The sequence below is a fragment of the Callionymus lyra genome, chromosome 5 (genome assembly GCF_982586985.1).
Source record: "Callionymus lyra chromosome 5, fCalLyr1.hap1.1, whole genome shotgun sequence".
In the NCBI taxonomy this organism is placed as follows: domain Eukaryota; kingdom Metazoa; phylum Chordata; class Actinopteri; order Syngnathiformes; family Callionymidae; genus Callionymus; species Callionymus lyra.
In genome coordinates, this window is record NC_141822.1 from 9869383 (window position 1) to 9896177 (window position 26795).

The 26795-nt window shown below is 35.3% G+C and overlaps 1 protein-coding gene across 1 annotated transcript in view; it reads left to right on the top strand.

Moving 5' to 3' along the window:
- astn2 (astrotactin 2) overlaps positions 1-26795 on the top strand; it is a 407558-nt gene that overhangs the window by 207052 nt on the left and 173711 nt on the right. Inside the window, exon 10 of the mRNA XM_087790735.1 lies at positions 1778-1915. Coding sequence (XP_087646861.1) covers positions 1778-1915 — 138 coding nt within the window. The remainder of the gene's footprint in view (positions 1-1777; positions 1916-26795) is intronic.

Genomic DNA, 26795 nt, shown 5'->3' on the forward strand with positions numbered 1-26795 from the left:
TTTAAACTCTCAATGAATGTCTCACGTGGCGTTCAATCTCCAACAAATCTTTCTTTGACCTTTTGTTCGACCTCTTGCACATCATTTCCATAACCTAATACGGAGATGATAATCAAACCAACACAGTCTTTGTTTGAAGTTTCACTCGAAGCCGTCTCGACGCGAAGTTGAATTCATCGTCCACGTCTTTAGTGTCGAGAAGTGATGGATGAATCACTCCGAACATGAACTCTGCTAATAAAGGTTCTGTCGCTTACAGTCAGGAGACGATATTGGACTCGACATTCTGCAAATTAAAATTAAACCATCTCCACTGATTATGAGATGACGGGGGTCTATTTCCCATCATGCAACATCCAATTACTATCAGAACATTCATCCATAAACAGAATCAACATTGTGAGTGACATTGAAAACTGAATTAAAGGAATAAACACGGTTCCGACACCAGAAGAAACCATAGTACTTGCAGTACTTAGAGGCCAAATATACAACAATTTAAACGCAACTTTATACGTTATTTTCTGGATAACTGGATATAAATATATATCCTAAAAACATGTTTTTGTGGACATTTCTTGGTCAATAAATAAATAAATACATGGTTTTATATGTCTACTAGAGAAAATTAAATTAATTGAAAAATACGTTTTTAACATCGTATTTTACTCTGGCTCTACCTTGATGCTAGTGAGCGTTGAGTTGGGGTACTTTTAGTGTAATGTTCTTATTTAAAAATGTGATTATTATTATTTAACTGGCTTTTTAGTTATGCTTTTTAATCAAAAAGTAAAGTATCAGACGTTTCTACTAGTGATGGACTGATGAAGCTTCATGAAACAGTGTCATATTGCATAGAGGTCGGTAGGTGGCGCCATCAGTTTAAAACATATGTAATGTTTTATTAGAACAGTTGTTCAAAACAAAGGAAAATAGCTTAGAGACCGCCATCTAGTGGACTCTGAACATAATGACACAATGACACTGTTTCATGAAGCTTCATCAGGCCAATGCTAGTTTCACTACTGATCGCCTGATGAAGCTTCATGAAACAGTGTCATATTGTTTAGAGGTCAGTAGGTGGCGCCATACATTTAAAAATATATGATGTTTTATTAGATCAGTTGTTCAAAACAAAGGAAAATAGAGCAGAGACCACCATCTATTGGCCTCTGAACATAATGAGACTGTTTCATTAAGCTTCATGAAACAGTGTCATATTGTTTAGAGGTCGGTAGGTGGCACCATACGTTTAAAAATATATGATGTTTTATTAGATCAGTTGTTCAAAACAAAGGAACGTAGCTTAGAGACTGCCATCTAGTGGACTCTGACAATAATGACACTGTTTCATGAAGCTTCATGACCATCACTACTTCTACTACACCACTATTTCTACTACTGAGAGACCTGCTCCTGTACTTGCACTAAATAATTTGTTCGGGATATGTTAACCTTCATTTTTTTAGTTGGAAAACCAGATGATGACATTTAGATGATTATTCTTTAAATGTGTTTCTGTGTTACCCGTTTAAAAATTGAACATACTTCCAGTACTTGAGGGGTTTTTGCTAATTTAAAGTTGAAACCTGAAGCTGATCAACAATCCTGTTAAAAATAAAACGGGAACAGTCGCTGTGGGCGATAACCTATTTAGTCTGCCTATAAAAATCATCAGGAAAAATTGTATTTTTCTGCATTTATAGATTAGAGAAAATTCATTTATGTACATTATTGAAATAAACTCTGATTTAAGGTACATTTGTGTCTGATGCAGGTCGCTGTACAGTTTGGGTCAAGGCTTGTGGCTGCCGGTCAGCAAGAGCTTCGTGGTGCCGCCTGTCGAACTGTCCATCAATCCCATCGCCAGCTGTAAAACAGACGTGCTGGTGACAGAAGACCCCGGGGAGGTCAGGTGAGTCCAGAAGGCGGGAAGACGTCTCTTCTTCATTGTATAGATGCATATTTATGTCCGAATCTCATACATCTGGTTTGTTGTACGATACAATTTTAACCTAATTTATACTCTAAATATATGAGTACTATTACTATTACTAGCTGGGCATCGAATACCACAATTATCATCTATTTAAATACAACAAATAAAACTATTATTATTGTTGTTGTTTAACAAATATAAACGTGTATATAAATGTGTTATGGTTTTTTTTTTTTTTTTAATCGCTCCCATTTTTCTTCTTTAATGTTTATGAAGTAAGACTCCGCATTTACATTGTCATCTTGCTAGCATTAGCGATAGCTCCACATTACATTACTATATACTTTATATATTTTATACTTTGTTGTGCGAGAAAGTACATTTTATTTGGTGAAATTAATGGAATTTTCTTCAAAAGTTTCCTTAAATGTGTTCTTTATGAGATTACAATGTTCCTATTTTCACTAAAATTGAAGTTATTAAGTAAAAGAATGGCATATGTTGCCAAAATGTCCTTGAATGTGTCCTTTTATGAGATAACAATGATCTTATTTTTACTGAAATTGATGTTATTTAGTTAAATTAATGGAGTATGTTGACAAAGGTTTCTGTTAAATTTGTCCTTTTATGAGATTACAATGATCTTTTTTAAATAAATTTGATTATATTTAGTAAATTTAATGACATATGCTGCCGAAAGTTTCATTAAATGTGTCCTTTTATGAAATTAGAATGATATTTTCTCACTAAATGTTATGCTAATTAGTCAATTTAATGGCATATGTTGCCAAAATGTCCTTAAATGTGTCCTTTTATGAGATTACAATGATCTTATTTTCCCTACATTTGATGCTATTTAGTGAATTTAATGGCATATGTTGCCAATTTGTCATTAAATCTGTCATTTTATGAGATTACAATGATCTTATTTTCCCTAGATTTGATGCTATTTAGTAAATTGAATGGCATATGTTGCCAATTTGTCATTAAATCTGTCCTTTTATGAGATTACAATGATTTTATTTTCACTGAAATTGATATTATTTAGTAAAATCACTGGACTATGTTGCCAAAGGTTTCCTTAAATGTGTCCTTTTTATGATGTTGAACTACAGCTGAAAGTCAAATATTTCCTATATATTATTCAGATGTGAGTTAGCGAATCACTTCACGTTCGTTTGGATAGAACCCCTCCTACAACAAACACTCGAATAAATGGCATTCATAATTTTCCATCAAACTTTGGGGAATTCAACTTTCCCTCACGAGTGCCACTGTAATGGAGGTACTCATGTTGTCAGGCCTCCACTCAGTCGTTTAATTTATTATAGTGTGAATTGCTTACCTCGTGCAAATGTCAGCGGTTGACCCGGACAATACTGCGGAGGCTGAAATGTCAATTACCTGCTGCGAGTGTCACTTAAACGTCCGACAGAAAGTAGAAAAACAACTTCCGGGAAATCCATAGTGTAACGATAATAGAATATTAAGGGTAACACTTTAGAAATTAACTATTAATACACTACTTATTCGCACGTGTATTAACAGAAAATTAGCCACTGAGTAAACATTATAAAGTACTATCTCACACCTTGTTTATTGTGGATATATTCTACTCTTAATAGCAGGATATTAATGAGTTCACGCTGAAGTACACCTTAAATACTGATTATTAACAGGACATGAATAAGTAATTAAATATCAACTTTGGTGGAAACTACCTTCTCTCCATTTAGTAATTCACTATTAATAATACTCAACACTATGCCAGTATTAATAGCACCCTTATCGCTCAGATAAAGTATTTGAAAGGTAAATACGATGCTGTTAATACTTCCTCAGTAGAAAAAGACTGTTGAGCGTGAAACTTTTTTGACATTATAACTGTCAAAAAAATAATGATCAAAAAGTTTCCAAAGTATTACTATGCTGAAACTTTAAAATATTTAACTAATAACAAATACCTGTTTTTGAGTTATTAGGATGCTATAAGTACTAGTATATTTTTGCTTTTTGTTTTGCTAAAAAAGAGACAGTATCTCATGGTACTTACAATAGAGAGTGTTTTTTTTCATCAAAGATGCTCTTAAACAACTTATTTATTTTCTATTAATTATGATTGAGTAATTTGGATTTGATCTCATACTATTAAGAGTAGAATATATTCACAATGCACAAGGTGTGAGTGCGTACTTTATTATGGTTAATAATTAGCTGATTTTCCTTTTAATATACATGTTTAAGTGGCTTATTATAGTTAATATGTGTTCCTCGTTCTAAAGTCCTACCATATTAAGGAGGTGCGACGAAGGCCAGGATTGTTAATATGGACTATAAACCAACTTTATGAAATAACCTAGAGAGCAGAGAATCCCCTCGACGGTTTCCTGCGCCTGTGAGTTTCATCGGTCTAAACTCCAGCTTCTCCATTAATTAGACCAGGTTTTGTCTTTTCATTTGAATTTGCGTCGGCGCAGCTAAATATAGGTCGCACACGCTCAAGGCGTCAGAGATTCGTGTTATATCTCCATTAAGTTCTGGTGTTTATCGTGAGCCGTTTTTAGCCAACCTTTTCTGCCAACACGATCACATCTGTTGTACCAATTACAGTCCTTCCATGTCAATCAAGTGCCAGGTCGGGCGACATTATTAATGGATTTTTTTCGCTGCTTACCTCATTTCTAAAGGTGCAAATTGCAGACCTCAGCATGAGTTGAGCGTTTACTAAAAAAGGAAAAAATAAATTAAATTAGACCATTAAATATTACCACAAGAATATCTCGTTCGGGTTTTTTGAAAAAGCAATCAATACTTGATTGTTCTTGATTTACCTGTTTAACACTCCCGGTCCTTGTGTTAATGTAGATAGATAGATAGACTTTATTAAACCCTCTGGAGATCTTCTTCTGGGAAATTGAGTTTCCAGTTAACAGACCCTAGATTCATAAAAAACAAGAACAAAGTGCAATAAAAAGAATACAGTGCAAGGGCAAAGTGTTATAACTTAACAAAAACATTGTGCAGCTGTCAAAAGTCAAATTATGAATGACAAAAACAGACTATTAGAATTTTAAACAGGAATTTAGTGAATTTATATGATATTCCACAGCAAACCTGATGATTTCTCTTGACAAACTCTTGAAAACTTCTTTACATTTTACTCCTTTTTCGTATCATCCCAATGTTGAATCCCGAGGCATAACAACTATTAAACTATCACAAACTAAGACATCTAGAAAGAAACTCGATTCGTTTGTAATGGCAGATGAAGGGGAACAAAGTCAAGTACCTTATCGAACATTAACTTGAAATTCTTTCACCTGCTTCTCTGTCAAAAACACTCTCAGCACTGACTTGACAGCTTGACCCTGGTTCTCTCCTTGACACTAAAAATACTATGAATGAATTTCGAAGGGCAGCGCAGAACGATGGCAAAATCCTCAGAAATCCTTGACAAAAAAACGCATCACAACTTCTGTGCATAAGTGACAGACGGCTTCAATAACTGCGTCAAAACACGAGGAAAAGTGCATCTGCCAGAAAACCGCGAGGCTCTCGTGGGACTTCCACAAAATGCTTTGGATAATGAGTCGTCTGCATTATTCATGACAATCTGATGGATCCTCCGATGCAACGGCAACTAATCATTAACCAAATGCCGAACATTAACTTACTATTTCACCTGGTGGAAAGTAGGCGTTCGATCAATCATCCGATGCAGAGTCATTTCCGCCGCCACCGCTTTTAAGATTCTCTAATTCTTCTTGAGGGAATAATATTGGCATTTTTTTAATGGACATCATTTGGACAGACAAAGTAGGAAAAAAACGATCTACTGGAAAACAAAACAAACGTATGGTAATTAATAATGTTAAAAATACATTCAATTACTTAACAAAAAACACTATTATTATTATTATTATTATTATTATTATTATTATTATTATTATTATTATTATTATTATTATTATTATTATTATTATTATTGTTGTTATACACATATTAAATGTAATCATTTTATGAATGTACTTTTATTTTTTCTGTATATATAAATACTCTGCATGGTCATCTTTCCAGTATTTGTCATAGCTTGACTATATTAACTAAGCTTAACTATTATATTTTCTACTAGGTTGTGCAAGTTAGTACCAGAAAGCTGCTGCCATTTTGTCCCATAGAGACCATTGAAATTAACATAATACATAATTATAACAATAATGTTTAAAAGCTAACATTAGTTTAAAGTTAAAATAAATAGGTGAGTCTTGAGCCTGCCTTTAAAAATATGTCCATATTGATGACATAAAATTACATATTGGTATTCATTTTTTTAATTGATTATACAATCATCTGTTAAAAAAAATGGTGATTTAAGATTTATTTTCAGTACAAAAAAATCCTTTACAATTTTTATTGTGCTTGTCAATCCTTATGGATGGATGGAGGGAGGGAGGGTGGGAGGGAGGGAGGGAGGGAGGGAGGGATGGATGGATAGATAGACAGAATTTGGAGAAAAAAAAATTACATTTAAATTAAACGTTAAAAATATAAATATATAAAAATATTAAAAATTATTAACTGACATGCATTTTTCAAAGGCTTTTTCTATTCATTTGAAAAAGTCATGTTGTAAAAAATACTAAAATCTCTTAAAAAAAAAAAAAGGGTAGAAAGGTTTTCAATTTTCAGGAAATGTTCTTAATTGGAAAAGCAGTTGAAGTGCAGAAGTGTGTGTGTCAAGATAAAACATATTGATTGGAAAAACAATCTATTGCTGCTAAAGCTGCAATAATATTTATTAAAGCTTTTTTTACAGTTTTATTAGTACTAGGAAATGGAGTTGAATGAACCTCTGCTCAAGATAATCCAATAAGTATTTAAGTTATATGAATAATATTATCACTGAGATGATACAAACTAGTCATTTAACGTCTTAAATACAGTCTCACCAGTTTCATTTTCCCCACTTCTATTATTTGTACAACTGGATTCAAGAAAATAAATGTGTTTTTTTTTTCCAATGTCAAAAGAAAAAAGTCCTGATTGGAGTCAGCGAATTCCGCGGAGTCAGTGTGTGGGCATTAATCAAGTAAAGGCCGGACCAATAACTGGCTCTGTAATCACGCCGAAGCAGCACTCTAACTTTGGGCCGCGCTGCCCACTCGTTCATCATCCGGAAAATAAAAGGCAGAAGGGGATACATAACAAGTACATTAGTCAATGTTTGGATTCAGCCAGTGTGCGTCTGGGTGAAACCACAGCGTTGTGTTTGCCAAAGGAGAGGATCTTGATTAGCGAAAGATTCGTGAACAATGTCAGTAAACAACAACACATTTCTCGTTGATTATCTTACGTGTAATGCTTCACAACGAGACATTTTATCAACTTTTGTTCCCCAATTTCACCTCCCTCCAGAGTATCTTGCAACAGGCGTCTTGGAATTGATTAGGTTTTTTTTGTTTCATTTTCGACGTGTTTTTCAAGAATCTTGTTAGCATTCAGCTCGGACGGCCGTTATTTCTGTCTCTGCCTCACCTTCCACTCCCGCTGTTCTTGTCTAAATTAAGGAGTCATTCATCAACACTTCAAGTGCTCAGTGGGATGCGATGACACGACATGATGTGTTTACCTTCTTATCTGAAGAAAGAAAAAAAGTTTCTGAATTTAAAAAGGACTCAGATGACCAGGCGTACCTTGTGGAAGTCTATTAAAGCTAATAGACAATCACACATACAGAACACCATCGTCTGCATACAATCAAATATACCCAGAGCGTTTTTTTTCATGCACTTTTTTTGCAGGACAAAATATGTATCTTTACATTTTTCAGTCCGTGAATATAATCCTGACATTTAACTGGTCTACGTCGCAGATTCTTTTTTTTTTCATTGACCTTTCATTCTTGTCAACGTGGTAGAGACTATGGTAAAGAGTTATATTGATTGTGTAGTTCCAGGTCTTTGGTTTTACACAGTGTTTTAGTTTTAGTAGATACATATGCTTAACTTTTTCTAAATTAAAAGAAGAGGAAACATTGTGAAACAAATAGCGCCATCTACTGAACTCAAGTCCCAAGTCTTTGGTTTTAGACGGTGTTTGAGTTTTGTAGATAAATCATAGCTTGTTATAAATTACAGTATTTTGAAAGTGAAATTTTGGACTACAGGGGTCCCCGAACTTTTCAAAAAAGAAATTAAAACTATCAATATTTTCCACAGTCCACAGCGGCATCTACGGACCCTTCTTCAAAAAGCTTCACTGTCAGGTCAAGGGTTTATATATATATATATATATATATATATATATATATATATATATACAGTATATATATAGATATATATATAGATATATATATATATATTTATATATATATATATATATATAAATATATAGAAGCCAGGAAGTTTATTCAACTTGAGCCAGAGACAACAAAAGGGATAACACAAACACATTTGTTTTATGAGCATTCGGATGACCTTGACCCTGAAGTACCAAAAGGGTAAAGTCCATTTTGCATTTTTTAATGTTACCTTGTAAACAAACATATATATTTATTTAAAATAAAATGCCACTGAAACAGTATTAAACAATACAATATATATCTTTTTAATTTTAATTCTGTGTGGCCCTGTTGCAAATTCTCCTACGCGACACTACAGTTTCCTTTAAGACACACTTTAATTTTAAGTTCATTAAGTTTATGATCTTCTTTACAATGTTTTTTTTCCTCTTTAAATATATATATATATATATATATATATATATATATATATTTTTTAAAGGCATTTTAGTTCAAATTACTTGAGATAAATGAAGGAGATCAACAAAGAGCAAATTAAATTAATTTGATTGACAATTTTTTCTTTAATTTAAACAAATCTCAGTAGTAGACGAATGATCACAATAAAGAGCTTCACATTCGGTTCAACTCAAAGAAAGATTCAATCAAATACAATTCACCTGTTCCCCGACCTCAGATGTGCATCAAGAAAAGAAATTTAACCAATAACCTTGCAGAGTCATTTTTCTTCTTTCTTAAGATAAAGCGAAAACTTATTTCTCCAGTCCTTTTACATCCCTTTATTCAAACGTTGCTTTTTAAAGTCAACCAAAACAACAAGCGGATTGTTTTCATTAGCGTTTTAAGTCATTTTGTGATTGTCATCACTGGTTAGTTTACCTAAAATAAGGTTTATTTAGGTGACATGTTCCTGCTAAAGATCTGTTTTCAGTCATTAAACCCACAAACCTGAATAAACATAGCAGGTAGCTTGAACACCTGAGCGTGCTGTTTAATAGTGTTTCTTCATCCAGCATACTTCAGAATATATTAGTGGCTAACAAAGCAAAATTGTGAGCAGACGGCGGTTGGTGTAGGAGGGTTAACATTAGAAACAGGCAAAAGCAACAAAGTGACAAGCATCATAGGATCCAATTAAACCCATACAAAGTCAAAGAAAACTCATTGTGTTCGTGGCCAATTACCCATCAGAGATGTTTGAGTCAAACAGCAGAGGCGGTTTTCATCTGGAGGAGATGAGAAAGAAACTGATGGAGATGTTTATATGGATGGAATATATTTATTGATGGTGCGTTCGAACACATGGAGTCAAAGATGGTTAATGTTCATGTATATAGTGACCTATCAAGATGTTAGTGTTTAAGATAAGATAAGGAACGCAGCTTACGGATGTCTTCCAATACAGTTTTTTTTTTATCTTTTAAGAATGGAAAACGATATCCCAATATCTGACTCATACATCTTGTTATGGACAGATTTATAAATATGCATTTTTGTTTCTGGCTAAGAAACCAATTCTATTATAGCAGCTCTTTGTGTGAGTCGTGCATTACTGCAAATAATCCCAGGCCATGACTTATTTTGGTGCGACTCCATTAAAGGGTTCACCTTAAATTCACACTTATTTTCTACTCACTCTTATATCGAAAGTATCTTGACATTCTATTTTATGTTAATATTTGTATCCTTTGTCTTTGTTATTTGTCTTTGACCTATGTTCTTTATCTTTAGACTTAGATTGTATCATTTTGTTCTTTCTTTTTATTTATCTTTGTTCTTGTTCTTGTTTTTATTTCAATGAATAATCGTCTGCATTGCTGTGTCTAATTGGAAAAACAATTTGATCAATACATTTCTACCTAACCTAACCTAAACTATATCGACTAATGGTTCGGATTGTCTTCTTCTTTGTCCAAAAATACACTTACTTTACACTTACTTTTCTGCTTGTTTTATAGCAGAAGTTTAAAGAATAACAAGCAATACAGACCAGAAGTACCCTGAGAGGATATTGCGAGTATTGTCTGCAGTTAATATAAAACTCTGCAGCGAGAATACTGAGCAGCTCTAGTAGAAGAACTCACATTTCTCCGATCCTTAAAACTCTTCACTGGCTGCCAGTTTCTTTCAGGATCAATTTTAAAACTCTGGTTCTTACTTTCAGAGCTATTCATGGTCAGGCTCCAACATGCTTGTCTATAACTCTAAAAAGGAACAGATTACTCTCAAAATAATCCCAACCTCATATTTGACATGGGGGTGAGTAGAAAATAAGTGAAGTTTGAATTGTGGGAGAACTATCACTTTAAGACATTGTGGTAAACAGGTCCCTCCGTCTCAACAAATCTTAGTCGCCATTTGTTTATTACATTTGCTCATTATTAACGTGATTATGAAATGTGTGTTCATGGCGCAATATGTAGAGTCTTTTAGCGATTTAAGGTAAGGTAAGGTAAGGTAGAACTTTATTGATCCCTCCGGAGGTCTCCTTTGGGACATTTTTTTTTTCCAATTAGCCACAGCAATTACAGCAATTTTTTTTCATAAAAGATCAATCAAAATAAAATAAGAACAAAAACAAAGAAAAAGAAAAAGATGATAGTCTAAAGATAAAGATTAAAAAAATTCAAGTAAATTACAAAAATGTATATAAATACGTTTAGAGTGAAACAATAATTGTGAACCCCATAATACATTCCCATAATTTCCCATATTATTTACAACTTATACTATGTATAATTTTGCGTGCGTTCAAAACAACAGTTCATATTATACAGAATATTCCAGCCATGGATTAAGTCCATACCCCTGCAACCGAATTGATCTACAGAAAAACATGTTTTCAGTGGGCGGGGCTTAAGCACTTTTTCTAGTAAGTAAATAGTTAGAGAGAGTTTTGTACAGACACATACTGATGAGTGCAATTTGAGGTCCAACATTAATAGCAGGATATACATACATAACGGTAGCATGATTTGTCGCGGTTCAAAATTACGGTGTCAAAAAAAGAAACATTCAAGAATAGAAAACTTTTTCTACATCTGTACCCTAAGGGTGCAGCACTTATTCATGAGACCACCGTCTGTTTCTCCGAATGTCCCAATCTATCTCGAGTTAGTTCTTCGTCTACTGTCTCTTCATCCTTTCTTTCTGTACACACTCTCATCCTGTCTTCTCACCTTCATTCTGTACGTCTCCTCCAACTCATCCAGCCCTCCATCTTAATACCGGCCTGCTTTCAGTGCTATGTTTTTCTTTCCCTTTTTTTATTGACTCGGGCTCATAAGCTGCAATATTTCTTCATGTCTCATGTTCACTACCGAAGGAGAGACACGGCATTCACAGCCTGTTTCAAAAGGTTGTCATTTTCACCATCTTGCAGACATGTTGCTGATCATAATCAATTATATAATTTAACAACAGTGATGACTGATTAGTGATAATTGTGGGATGTAAATGCCATATTATCAGAAATTAAATGGTTTTGCTTACCTTAACTTGTCACACCACTGCCTGTGTCGCTCGCTAATTCCGTCTACAACACCTAGTCATATTAATTCCAGTTCAAACGCAATTATTATTTACATTTTTAGATCTTTCAAAAGGTTACAGGAGGCCAAAACCATTTTTTCAGAGGCACTGAGTGCTTGAACAATGAAAAGCAATACACATTTAAAAATATCTACATATTTAAAAACTCTAAAAGATCAAGACACTTAAGACAAACAAAAGAGTCCCAGAAGATTAGGAACAAGCCTGCACGAATAAAAATGTCTTAAGATGTTTCTTGAAGGAGTCAGTAGATCATCAAACACAGAGATGGTTCCAAAGCTTAGGAGCAACAGTCTGGAAGGATTTCTCTCCTCTGGTCCTGAAGCGTGTTCAGGAACCATCAGTAGATTCTGATCCACAGACCTCAGAGCCCGAGCTGGGGTGTAAGGCTGGATCAGAATCTACTGATGGAAGGTCTGACCATGAATAGATCTGAAAGTAAGAACCAGAATTTTAAAGTTGATCCTGAAAGAAACTGGCAGCCAGTGAAGAGTTTTAAGGATCGGAGAAATGTGAGTTCTTCTACTAGAGCAGATCAGAATTCTCGCTGCAGAGTTTTGTATCAACTGCAGGCGAGAAAGCTTCTTTGTTTAGACACGAAAAAAAATTGTTACAAAAGTCCAGACAAAAGACACAAACACATGGATTACAAGCTCTAGATCTGGTTGTGACACTATTTTAAGAGATTTTTCTCAGGTACCCTCGTTAGATAATCCGGCCCTGAGACCTGGGGTAACCCTAACAGAAGTGGAAACGGTGTATTTCCAGCTCAACAATCAACTGAACTCGTACTGTTTGTCATTTCACACTGCAGATTTTTTCCCAGGATATGGATTATTGTTCGTTTCATCTTAAAGTGTAAATTAAAGTTAGCATGAACGTGTCTCTCGATCTGCCAGTAAACATCCGTTGCGAAGCAGTCGGCGACAAAACAAAGTTGGTCTAAAGCTGTGTTCTTCTTCTGAGCTGCTTCAACTGTATCGATGTAGTGGTTTAATGTCTTTGGTTCGGCCAGATTCATCGTATAAGTGTAGCGGGTTCTATTTTACCAGAGCCAGCTGAAGATGGACTGATTAACAGGGAAGAGTATTTCGTTGACCACAGTTAAGAAAGATGATTCACTGTGAAGTTGTTTTTCTACATCACATCTGAAAACAATTCGTTTGAGATTAATTATCAATGCACACAATGTCTTAAGGGGATAATTAGGCAGAAGAAACTAGCTCAGTCCGCGATTGTTTAATGCTTCAAAAAAAAGATGATTGATATTATTGTATCTTCTTTGTTCCATAAACAGAGCAAAGATGACGAAGGGAAGAACATGTACAACATGTACAAGTTAAGGTCTTTATACTATTTATAGTGTTTTGTATCGTGCATCTGCCCCTGATTTACTAACATCAGAAGCTTTTGAATTATGATTTTTGCTTTTATTAGATACACAATGACTCTTGCTTATTGACGTACTATATACAATTGTTAAAAATGAATGTCAAATTTTGTTGAATTAAAACAATGATTATCAATCAAGTAGCAACAACTTTGTGTATGGTGTGACTAACAGACAGAAAATAAACATGTAATGCCTTAAAGCCCTGTTTTTACATTGTCAACACTTTTGTCTACTTACTACTACTAACACCTCGACTTCCTCTACTTCTAATACTACTTTTAATACTTATAACTACTAATTCTGCTACTAATACGACTACTGCTTTTACTACTTGTACTACTATTTCTACTACTTCAATTACTTATACTTTTACTACTAATTCTACTACTCATTATACTTTTACTACTTATACTACGATTTCTACTACTACAAGGTCTTCTACTTCTATTACTACTTCTCCTACTACTACTTCTATTTCATCGTTTACCTTGTTTTCCTTTTCTTTTCTTCCCTTCCTTCCTTTTTCCTTTACGTGATCATTTCAACTTTTGCCATCCATTTTTTACTTTAAATACAAGTAAAATACCTTCAAGCATTTCAGTTTCCACATTCAGCAGATTCAGCAGATTCAGCAGATTCAGCATTCACACTGCAATTTCTTTTGGACAAGCAAATTGTCTAGTTTTTTATTGCTTTATTTTAGTGGCATAACCATGCAGTAATTTTCCAGTACACACTTCCTCTCCATTAAAGCACTTTTTACCGACATCTGTGGATGAATGCGGACCACGTTATTGTCTCTGTGTCCCCACCTAAAAGCAAAAGGGTGGGGAAGATTTCAAATATATTCGGATGAGGTCCTCCAATATATTCTAGTGCCAAAATTGACTCTGCAAGCACTTTGATAGATGTGTCTCGGCCTTCTCTTGCACCGTGATAGTGACCCCTCCATCCCATCGGATCTGGGATAACTTTCATGAAGGCCGGCAGTGATTTATCAGTAGTTGAACAGCCATTTGGCACGTCTCTCTCTGGTCAGTTCCAAGGTAAGATAGAGTCCATCATCCATCAGGGAACACGGTCTCTGAGCCAAATCAGTGTTAAGAGGTGGGGCTGACTGCAGTAGGTTGGAAACTCTGATATGCAGCATGAAATAAAATGGATGTCGTTCTTATGGGATGGGTTTCTATTTGCTGAGGCCTGCGATTACTAAACCTTTTACACCCTATTTATTTGCCAGCCGCTAATGCACTCATTGTTTCTTCAGACTTGTCAGGTCTGGATCCGAGAAATGCCTGCGAGCGAGAAAACCTAATTGATCGAGAAGCTGCTTTTGCTTTACATTCAGGTGGTAAATAAGCAGATTTAAATAATGGAGTATTGTTGAAGTGGCTGTTTTTTTAATTGCCTTTATAGAACTCTCAAGTAGCTGCTTTAATGTGGTGACTATTCTGTGCGATACAAACAGCGGTTCTATATAGATAGAAGAATTCTACTAGTTCTGGGTTTATTACAGTCTTTGAATATATCAATCGAAAGCCTACATTACTGACTCTAACCTGAAATTCAGCAAACTGCCAACAGATAAGCCCAACCCCTCATCAATAGTTTGTTTAACAAAACATATTTAAATAAAAATTGTAATCCAAACAGTTTCCCTATATAGTAATAGTATCCTTATTTCAACTGACTCACTCACATGTTTCAAATGTTAATGTATTCCTCTCGAAGATGCAGTAAGTCCCTCATCATGACCATGTTTTCAACGTATTACTTTATAAGGTTGCTCTGAAATCTGGGCGAACAAGTGTTTACGAGAGCGGAGTCTCTTGAAGGTGGAGACTTTTAAAATTCGGGTTTTTACTTTCAGATCTATTCATGGTCAGGCTCCTCCTTATATCACTGATCTGATCCAGCCTTACACCCCAGCTTGGGCTCTGAGGTCTGTGGATCAGAATCTACTGATGGTTCCTGAACACAGTTCAGGACCAGAGGAGAGAAGTCCTTCCAGACTGTTGCTCCTAAGCTTTGGAACGATCTTCCTCTCTCTTTGGGCTTGATGGATCTACTGACTCTTTCAAGAAACATCTTAAGACGTTTTTATTTGTTCAGGCTTTTCCTTGATTTTCTGGAACTCCTGTGTTGTTCTCAGTATTATCTTGACCTTTAAAGTATAAACACATTAGTTGCCCTTTAACATATAACAAGAGCTATATTATATTTGTTTTATTAAGAGATAAAAGAACCGGATAATATATATGAATACTTAATTATGTCTTTCAATTTCGTTTTTCATTTTTATTTCCATTTTCAACTCCTGACACTTGCAATGCGTTTCAATGAGGAAAGACTTGTTTATGTTGTTCTGTAAACAAATCCTAATGTCGAGGCTTCAATACAAGATTGACGTTACCGACGAGCAGTATTTTTATGTTTTTAAGTGTCTTTTTGGATGAAAATTTAGTAAAGACAACTTGGCTCCAGTCGCTACATTAAAATGAATAAACATTTTATGTCTTTAACTCCAAAAAGACACATATTACTCTGACAATAATCCCAACGCTTAGTCGACCTGATGGGGAGTAGAACATTTGTGAAATATACATTTTGGGTTAACTTTAACTTACATAAAAATCTGATATTTAGGCTACTCTTTAGAAGACTTGTAGCTTAATAATAATAATAATAATAATAACTAATTTGTCTCTAAATTTCCAAGTCATTGAAGTTCCCTTTCTTTATTTTTCCTCTGACACAGCACTTATTTTCACTATGAGCTGAACTCAAATTTCTAAAATATTTTGTATTTATATATACCTATATTGTGTGTCTTGGGTTGGCCTCATGCTTTAAATCCATATTTACTTTCAATTTTGAACAATATTAAAAAAAAGTGTTTACAAAACTGTGTTGCATTTGCTGAATCCCATTATGACATTGAAGTCAGTTCATATGAGATGTTTTAATAGAATGTACAAAAATTCCAAATATATTTCAGCTTATTGTTCGTAGGATGTTAAAAAGGTGATAAGGGTCTTCTTTTAGCCCCAGATCTGTTTCAGATCCAACTCATCGTGTACTGTAATTGTGAAAGCGAGCTAAATACAAGTGAGTGACTTTGCTTCGTCATCTATCTCGCTGCGGTTTGTTGAGTGAAATCCATTGGCCACTTTACACATACTCTGATTTGTTTCTAAATATGCTGGGCTTCTTCCAAAAGGCCTTGGCCAAACAAACAGAGACACATAATTTCTTGCCAAATGCTACATTAAAGCGGAAGCAGTCGCACATCAATCATTTGTTTGTGCGCTGGGAGCACTCTTGTTGTCAGAGTCACATCAAAACAAATTCAAAACGATGATTAATGCCATATCCTGAGTGCCTCAGATCCATACCACATAAATAGAGCGGCGGAATCAAGCAACGGTGGATACTTGGAGTGTATCGCCCTGGTGATATTGATTCATGATATTCACTCTGTCAAATAGTATTTGCATCAAGGTTGTTGGCTAAGTGTTTCCATCCGTTGACTGGAAATGTACAGAAATTCCAAATTTTCCAAAGTTGTTTTTGGTTCTTTTTCTCTTTCCCATGGAGTCGAAGAAAAGTTTGTAGGAATCTTCCGTGGATGATCCCTAGACCAGTGGTCCCCCAACCTTTTCCGACTCAGGGCCCACGTTAAAGTCTCAAAAACCTTTGCGGCCCACGTCCGACCCCATAAATACGAAGGCATTATAATGCGTTCTCATTTCCTTGTCACATGTATAATACTCAATATAATGAAAACAATATTTGAAAATGTTTAATATCCTTTTAAACTTAACACGTGTTAACATGTAAAACATTATTATGTGTATTTTTATTTTTATATAATTACATCCACCCTCCCACAAAAAAATGATACCATTTTGGAAACGATTTTGCGGCCCACTTGCAATTGAATAATTGAAGGAGCTGTCTCGCCTGCAGTTGATTCAGAACTCTGCAGCGAGAATTCTAACCCGCTCTAGTAGAAGAACTCACATTTCTCCGATCCTTAAAACTCTTCACTGGCTTCCAGTTTCTTTCAGGATCAACTTTAAAATTCTGGTTCTTACTTTCAGAGCTATTCATTGTCAGGCTCCTCCTTACATCACTGATCTGATCCAGCCTTACACCCCAGCTCGGGCTCTGAGGTCTGTGGATCAGAATATACTGATGGTTCCTCGCACACGGCTCAGGACCAGAGGAGAGAAATCTTTCCAGGCTGTTGCTCCTAAGCTTTGGAACGATCTTCCTCTCTCTTTGCGCTTGATAGAGTCTACTGACTCCTTTAAGAAACATCTTAAGATGTTTCTATTTGTTCAGGCTTTTCCTTGATTTTCTGGAACTCCTGTGTTGTTCTCAGTATTATCTTGATCTTTAAAGTATATACTTTTTTGAGTATTGTTTTATTTAATATTACTTACTTACTTACTTACTTACCTTCACAGGTTGGGAATAACTGCCGTAGACACTTTCACTATATGTTATTTTTGTCTCAATATTTGTAACTGTACAGAGTGATCTGCAAATATGTAATGGTTGCACACGTGCTGTGATATCCAAAAATATAAAATTCATATTTATAACTTGTATTTGTAAATATATCGTTTTAATTTACAAAACAAAACAAAAAAATGTGTAAAACATAGGATTCTGTGTGTTAAATAACATTAAATGTGGATCAGCAATTACACAGATTCATCATTTACAGGTCTTGTTTATTCTGAGACAATCGTATCCCAAAATCTGCAAAAACTGTATCCTTGCAATTCACACCACAGCCACTAGAATACAGCATCATTGGCTCCAATCGTCTTTTAGTACAAATTACTAAAACTTGTTCTGAAGTAGATAAACTAGAGCTGTTTGGTCAACATGCAAATCACCATTAAAGTCAACTTGACAGATAAGTTTGACTGTTTTGTTCTATAGTAAAACTATCCGATGAACAGTCAAGCCATCAGAATCTAAATTTAGAGTGCATGTAATGACAGAACTTTACTGTAGCAGTGAGGAAGCTTTTAAGAAACGTCCGGGAAAAAAACACTAACGAAAGTAAAACGAAGAATATTTTATTTGGGTTTCTACATATTAAAGCATCTTTCTACTGACATTTTCACCGACGTTTACCGTATTTTCCGCACTATTAGGCGCACCGGATTATAAGGAGCACCTTCAATGAATGGCCTATTTTAGAACTGTTTTCATAAATAGGGCGCACCGGATTATAAGGCGCATAGAATAAAAGATACAGTCTAACTTTTGACTGGGGTTGTGTTATGCAACCACTAGATAAAGCTGTGCTAAAGGGAATGTCAACAAAACAGTCAGATAAAGTCAAAATTTATTAAGTGTTCTGACAACTCCGTTCACTCCCATGGTAACGATGTTCAATTGATGTTTAAAGGCTTCAAGCAGCAGCGCGTGAGACTGGTGTTGTGAGCAGACAAATGTTGAGTGAGCAGCAGAGAAGTTGAGCGCATGTATGACAGCTAGAGCGCATGTTTTGAACGCACGTGTATGACTAGTTGAACACACAGCAGAGTGATTTTGAGTGTACAACAACCAAGACACACTAGCTCAAACCGGTGGCAGTAATATCACTCCATAGCCGTCCTCCATGATGTGCGTCGTAAATCCCAACCCGTGATGACGCAATGACATAATCATGCCCACGGCGTGTCGGCTCAGTCTGCGCAGAGTCATGAAAGTGTTTATAAACAAACACCCAAAGCGCTCCGGGTTAGAAGGCGCACTGTTGTTTTTTGAGAAAATTAAAGGCTTTTAAGTGCGCCTCATGGTGCGGAAAAAACAGTAACTGGCGTTTTTCCCTGTTTTATTTTTGTACTTTGGAAACGTATTGGTTAATTTCTGGGGGGATAAATAGGAACCTGGTAGTAAGATCTCCCCAACTCATATTTCTATACCGATGACATACGAGTCTACTTCACTTTGTTATCTGATGACTTCTTTTAAAGCTGTTCAAGACTGGCAACGGGCCAACATTTCGCAAGTGGCTGAGGCATCGAGATACGATGCCAGCCTAATGAGGCGTTCCAGGCTGGTCCTATTGGGAGGAGGCCCCTGGGCAGATGCAGAACCCTCGGGCGATAATGTTTCCAGCTTTAAGAGAGCGAAGAAGATATTTAAGGGAGGAGGGGGTAAGCCAGGAAAGGCTTTACTCCTGCTACAGCTGCAACTCATGACAGCTTATTACTTATGATATAGATCGTAAATAAATGACTTCAGGTCACAGAGGAAGAGTTAGACATATAAGCAGGGAGAGCATTACTCTAAATCTCATGCTATATATTGTTTAGCCTCCACTTACAAAACTGGGTTCAACTGTAATCCAACGTGAAAATAGTCAGGGATGAAATGCTTGTATGTAGCAGGGTTGCCTTTGAATAGATCAAAATGGAATTCAGGGGTGTCCTAAAGTTTTTGGAAGATGAAGTGATAACCAGAATCGGTCAGATGTGAACAGTTACATTATACCAGGAGTTGTCTCATTCAGATGTTAAAAATATGAAGCGCTTTTATAGTCAACTGAAAAACTCAGAAGCACACACACAGGAAAAAACATTTGATTCTATTGATTATATTCCATTATTTTATTTCCCCTCACCCATTGGGTAAATAGCAGCAATTTATAATCATTTAAGAATTTTCTGAGACATGTATTACAAAAAAAATGCTTTCATAAAACAAATCTTTTATGCGTTTTGATGTTGTGACACATTGTGAAACTGCTATGGGCACACTTTTATCTGCTAATGTGAACTCATGATACTCACAACAGGAGGTAGATGGGGGAATTGAACTTGAAATTTCATGACAGTACAAAGTAGGGCTGTGTATTGTCAAGAATCTGGCTTCAAGATACTTATCATGGTCACAAGTACAGGGGCAACGACACACTATATTGTGATACTGTAGTAAAAAAGGATATATTTGTAGTATTGAAGGGACTTGGGTGTTGCAGAATTTATGACTCTTGACAAAGTCGTGACTGCTTTCATTTGTTCTAAAATATGTCCAAAAATCAGCTGGATTCGACTGCATCCTCTCGTCCTTAGTCATCGTTGGGATCGTAATAGATTTCAATGTTCATTCTGCTGCAAAAGATGTAATGACTGCTGCCATCTAGCGTTGTAAAGTTTAATGGCAACAGAAAAAAAGAACAAACAATGCATTTTAATTGAAAAAAAAAAAACTTTTTTTTTTTTTTTTTACACACATTATTGAACTATAAACTATTGTAACACATAAAGATGACTTGCAGGAGTATCGTGGAAAATTATATTGGAATACATATGCCATAACCAAATTTTCCACCACCCCAAGTTAAAAGTGTCATGCAAAGAAATATATTTAATATTGCTTTACATATTGCTGTTCTTTTAGCCAAAACAATGTGATAGATGACCAGTTTAAGGAAAGACCACATTTATGACTAAGAATAACCATAGAAAACTTCAACAACATGTAAACACACTGGAGATATTTCAGTTACTCTAGATTTTTTTGGAATCTTGCTTAATGTGAAATAATTTTCTGGGTTTCTTTCTGCATTTGGAGCTTCAGAACATCCCAAACATTTTTTAAGCATTCCATTAGAAATGCAACCAACCAGGTGTTACTTAAGCCTTCTTCAACAAAAGGATACAAAACTTCTGGGTCCATCCACTTCTGAGCTCTCTGTATATGTTTTTCAATGACGAATTACAAAGAGTCACTCTGTCTCACCTCTATGTGCCAACACTTACAAGCTTCTAAAATCCCCATTCAAACAGTCTTCAAGAACACTCATGAATAGGCTCTGACATATTTCTCTGTAATTCCTTGGTTGCTCTCTGTAATGAAATCTTTATTTTCTATGCTTAAAAAAATAAGCATCATTTTTTTCCCAAAAAACATTTCCAGCAGCTGTCTCTTGAGTTTGATTGCCGACCGCATGTGACCATTATTTTGAGACTTAAAATGTCTGTTTGATAGAAAACTGTAATTTAAATAATAGTGCTTGTCTGATTTCCTTTTAAAAATTAACTTCTATCTCAAGAGTGATTTTGCACAGAAGGCGTCATATTTTGGTAAAAAGGTTATCTTGGTTGTCAAACATTGTTAAACAACTTTTTCTTTTTTTTGTTTTCATACATCACTAGCGTGAAATGATCTAGATTAACTTATTATTTAACATTCAATCGAGTTAACGTCATATTTAATATCTCTCTCATATTATTTACAGTATTATTTTTATTATATTTTTATTTGGCAGCAAAATAACTTAATTTGATGTTGATTTGAGTGGTTTTTAAGGATTTCCATCTGGATCCAACAATTGTTTGAAGATTTGTTTTTGCTCAGGGAGCTGCAGCGTTTTGCAAAAAGTGTAAACCATGGCATTATAAAATATGTCATTGTTGAAAAATAAGAGCTTATGGACAGAATGTATCTCGTAGATACCTCTATTTTTAAAAAATAATCTTGATTTCTTTCCTGATTTCAATCATCTTGAGGTTGTTTCAGATACATTGTGTCACAGTATAGAGCGCAGTGGACAAAGAAGGTCCTGAAAATCATGATCCCATTTCAAACTGGGTTGTACAGAAGAGGGCACTTGAGGAGTGATTGCTTGGTGCTCTGATGATGCCTTGATTCTCATGCAAATGTTCCGTCTATGACCTTGATTTTTTTTTTGTAAAGGGGACATTGTGTTGTGTTGAATTTCATGTGGCTCTGTGTATTTACAGAGCAGATCTGAGCAAACTGTGGCCAGACAGTTAAATAATACCTTTATTTATGCAGCTAACAAGGGGGGGAATAAATTGTATTAATTTTATTTCAAACTTTGGTCTTGCTGCTTCGTTCTGAATATGTCTTTTTGTTAATGTTTTTTATGTTTCATGTTTTGTTTTTGTTTTTTCGCCTCACAAATGAGTGTCTAAATGCTATTAAGTTCATATTTGTTTTTTAAATGTCATGCACACATTTTGATATCCTTATTTACCAGAAGAGCTCCGCTGCTGGTAATTTGATGATTTAATTAAACTTGTAAATAAATCAACAAACACAACTATTAAACTCAAATTATATCACACTTTTATCCGAAGCGACTGGCATCAAGTGACAACTGCCTTGGGTTACATTGCAGTGTTTGAACCGACAACTCTTTTCTGGATAAGAATATCATCATCATTTTTTTTAAGTTAACATCTCCCTACTTGATTTCATTATTTTACAAGGATAACAAACCGCACAGTGGCGATGTTTAGTGCGTCTGCTTGAATGACATTGTCCCATAAATATCCAAGTACCCGAAAGGCAAAGACATGCAGTGACAGCAACAATCGACTGATCTGCTTGTTTCCATCGGGACAGTTTCTTCCTTCCCTCCATTATCTTGTTGTTGTTTGTATACTCTAGTCAACAACACAACACGCGGTGTGGTATCTGCCGTCCCTGCGGTCCCTTTGCCAGAAGGAAAAAAAAAAAGAAGAAGCTTTTGTTTCGCTACAAAGAGGAACACAGAGGTTTCCTACCCCTTCGATCTGTCTGACAGGGGGCGACTGAGCTCAGCGTGTTGAAGTACACAACGACTGAGCCGGAGCGTCTCCGTCAAGCTGTGGCTGCTCTGAAGTATCGTTTATGCCTTTGATATAAATGATCTTCCTTTAACTGGACATATTTTCCTGAAATGTCCTTGAAAACACCCAGAAACACACAGTTAGTTAGTCCATTAATTCAGCCTTACATCCGTGGCTTTTTTTTAAGGTTTCAATTGTGTCTAAAGGCGAAATCAATCCCTGTCCAGATTGACTTTTGAGGTCGATATTAGAAGGTTTGCTCAACAGAAAAAAGATGTATTGGAAGTCATTGCAAAACTACTCTTTGTTTGTTTTTGCTCAGGAAGTGCCAAAAATAAATGAACTTTTCCAGTTAATGCTAAAAGTCCCAGCATATTGCTGTTCTTCCTATGAAACCCAAAAGGCGACCGATTGGCATGAAACTACCTGTGGACACTCATTTTGTTAAGTAAACGTTGCGATCATTGTCACACAACAGGATGTAAGGTAAGGTAACCTAAAAAAAAATAATAAAAAAAGTTCAGTCACAAAATTTAAATTAGCAAAACAAAATACAGACAAAGAATGTGGAGATATAGACAAAAATAAATAATATATTGTACCACCGCACTTAAGACTGTATGAAATTGTTTTTTATGTATAACTGTGTTTTGCTGTCCATCCTGGCCAGGTGTCTCTTGTAAAAGAGATTTTAATCTCAATGAGACTAAACTGGATAAATAAAGGATAAATACAAATAAAAAATTGTATTCCCAAAGTCAAAATCATCCCACATTTTTAGAACCTGTATTCATAGGTTTATTTATTTCCTGTTGTTTTTTGTTTTTTTTTACCAATTGTGTATATTCAGTCCCTTGTTACTAAATTTTTGTTAAAAGAAATTGCAAGTCTCTAAAGGCTTCCCAGTTATCCTGGCACATAACACCTTTAGGAAGTTTTGCCCAATTTGTAAAGTCAAATAGTTCCAGCTCCTTTACTTGTATTGGGAATATTGTGATATTGAGTTTATCCAAAGAATCCTAATTGAATTAAGGTCTTGTTGGTGCACTAAGACGGTTGCACTCACGGTGTCTTTTGCTATTCAGAGAAAACTTAATGTTGTTTTTGGGGGCATATCTCATCAGGGGTCCCCGACCTTAATCTACCTTCATTCCCTCTTGTCTTCATGTCCTCATTCACAGCATGCATTACTTAAATAGTTTCCCTCATTTGTTTATTTTACATGATCCCTCCATCTCTAGCTTCAGTACAACAGTGTCTCTTCCGTCAACAAGACTAAACCATCTGTTCTTGACAATATTGACAATTAACTATATTTAGGACAAATATTGAAATGATAATTGTTTAGTATTCAACTCTGGTTGTTTATTTCAATAGTACAATATCATTGTATTCTTAATTTTTATTTATTTTTCAAAGACATCGGTAGCACATGTCTACTTTATCTAAATCTCTTCTAGGGGATCAACAAAGTATCTTTCTGTCTATCACGACTGTAATAGTTGAACAAATCAAGTGCAAAATATAAATAAAGTTAACGCTTTTATATATTTTCTTTCCTGATATTCACCTTGATATGTAACTCCGATGGGAGTTATTACTTTATAAAGTTCTCCCCCGTCTGAATTCCAGGCGAACAAGAGGTTACGGGAGCGAAGTCAATTATGACTTAATAATAGCTTAACTCCTCCTCCAGTCCAGCTGTAATCACGCCCCGCTTTGTTTATACAACGAGTCCCGTGTTGAGACTTCCGGTATGGATAACATGCAGTGACAAACCTCCATGCTTGACCAATCACAGCAGAGTGGGTGTGGTTAAACTATTTTATCTCCAAAAAAAGAACGTGTTTTCAGTGGACGGAGCTTAAGATCATTTTCTAATGTAAATATTTAAACGAAAAGAGAGTTTTGTATAAACAGAGACACACTGATGATACATTAGAGTCCAACAACACTTTAACCCACATTTAAATCAACATCAGAGTTGACCTTTAAGGGTGCAGAGCAGATGTATGTGGCTCAATGTAAAGAAGAAAAGTCGTGATAAAAGAAACACACATGTGAAACCAAAGGGTGTTTCAATGATGTTATAAATTAGCAAATAACAAATACTGTTTTAATGTGTTTGTACTTGTTTGCTCTCGACACCAACCCATTACTGGTTGTAAAAATAATAATCTGCATTCTCCCACAGTATAAAAACAGCCCAATTACTGTGGGTGTCAAACATCCCGGACCCCTCATAACCTTGGTGAACCAAAGCTGCAAAACTGAACATTATATATATATATTTTTTGATTCTCTTTAATTTATTTTTAACAATGAAGTCTGCTTGATCTCCAAACATGCCCAGAGGCTCAGCCACCAGTTTAATATTATGTGAATATTTTAAAGCGACCGCCTCAAGCTAGTGGATGAAAGTTTGAGGAGGAAAAACATCTGCTGTGACAACTATAGCTGTTTGTGTATGTATGTTATAAAAGTTAAAGTGAACTTCATTGATTTCTTTCATTTGGTACACACTTGGAATGGTAGACGTGAAACTGGCTCACAAAGGACATCTTGAAAGTGCCTGGAATTTTAAGTTTGACTTTTCAGATTTTGATATGCTTTCATTGTCACAGATGTGACGGCGGCTCAGAAAACCAAAATATCACATCAGTCTGACTAAGACACACTCTCTGTCCAGCTATGGCAGATGAATATTTATCCTAATTGTACTAAGATACTTTTTAGGGTCCCGAAGTTTTTAGTGCGACTATAAGCACATAATGAAAACATATAATAGAATATTAATACTCGCTTAACTTTAAATGGAATAGAGGATACTATTTTTTGGGGTATTGTTTCCAAGTCCTTTGTGACCCTGATCTAGAAAAGCACTCTACAAATATTACTTACTTACTTTATCACTTTATTTGTCACAAAAAATGTGGAAGTCACACTTTAACAGGAATTGATCCATTTGTAATATCCATTCGATAAGGTCATCCTATTTAGTGGATACAGGAGAAAAACTGTACAAATGACCCGGCTGTGCGCTTTGCCCTGCGACAAAAAAAAATCTATGAAAGCGACAAAGGAGCCAAGTTTCTATGTGAACGTATGCCAGAGCAGGAGATGTTTGAAAATCGTAGCAGATTTGCGACTTTTTTGACCTCGTCCCATTCATTCCTTACAGGAAATGTATCGCAGTTTTTCGCGACTTACTTCAGTTTCTTTCTGATGTTTTTCCTAATTGAAACACAATGCAATTTTCAGTGCACAAGATTTGGACTGCTAGCCTACCAGCGTCCGCTATTAACAAGTTTAAAATATAGACCTGTATAAAACATTTTTCGGAACAATTCCTAATGTTGGGGCTTAAATACAAGATGGACGCTACAGTATTTGGATCTTTTTGAATGCTTCATTTTGGAAGAGGATAAGATCAAGACAACTGAGCTCCAGTCCCTACATTAAAATGAGCAAACATTTTTTTTCTATAACTTTAAAGAACAGATTACTCTGAAAATAATCCCAAACGTAAATCAACAGGAGGTTGAGTAGAAAATGAGTGAAATTTGAATTTTTGTTGAACTATCACTTTAAGTATGAGGAAAATGCTTTACTCAGTCGAGCTGTGATATGTAAGTAAGTAAGTAAGTAAGTAATATTTATTTATATAGCGCTTTTCCAGACCAGGGTCACAAAGCGCTTTTACAATCAAAACAATACTCAAAAAAGTATATACTTTAAAGATCAAGATAATACTGAGAACAACACAGGAGTTCCAGAAAATCAAGGAAAAGCCTGAACAAATAGAAACGTCTTAAGATGTTTCTTAAAGGAGTCAGTAGATCCATCAAGCGCAAAGAGAGAGGAAGATCGTTCCAAAGCTTAGGAGCAACAGCCTGAAAAGATTTCTCTCCTCTGGTCCTGAACCGTGTTCAGGAACCATAAGTAGATTCTGATCCACAGACCTCAGAGCCCAAGCTGGGGTGTAAGGCTGGATCAGAT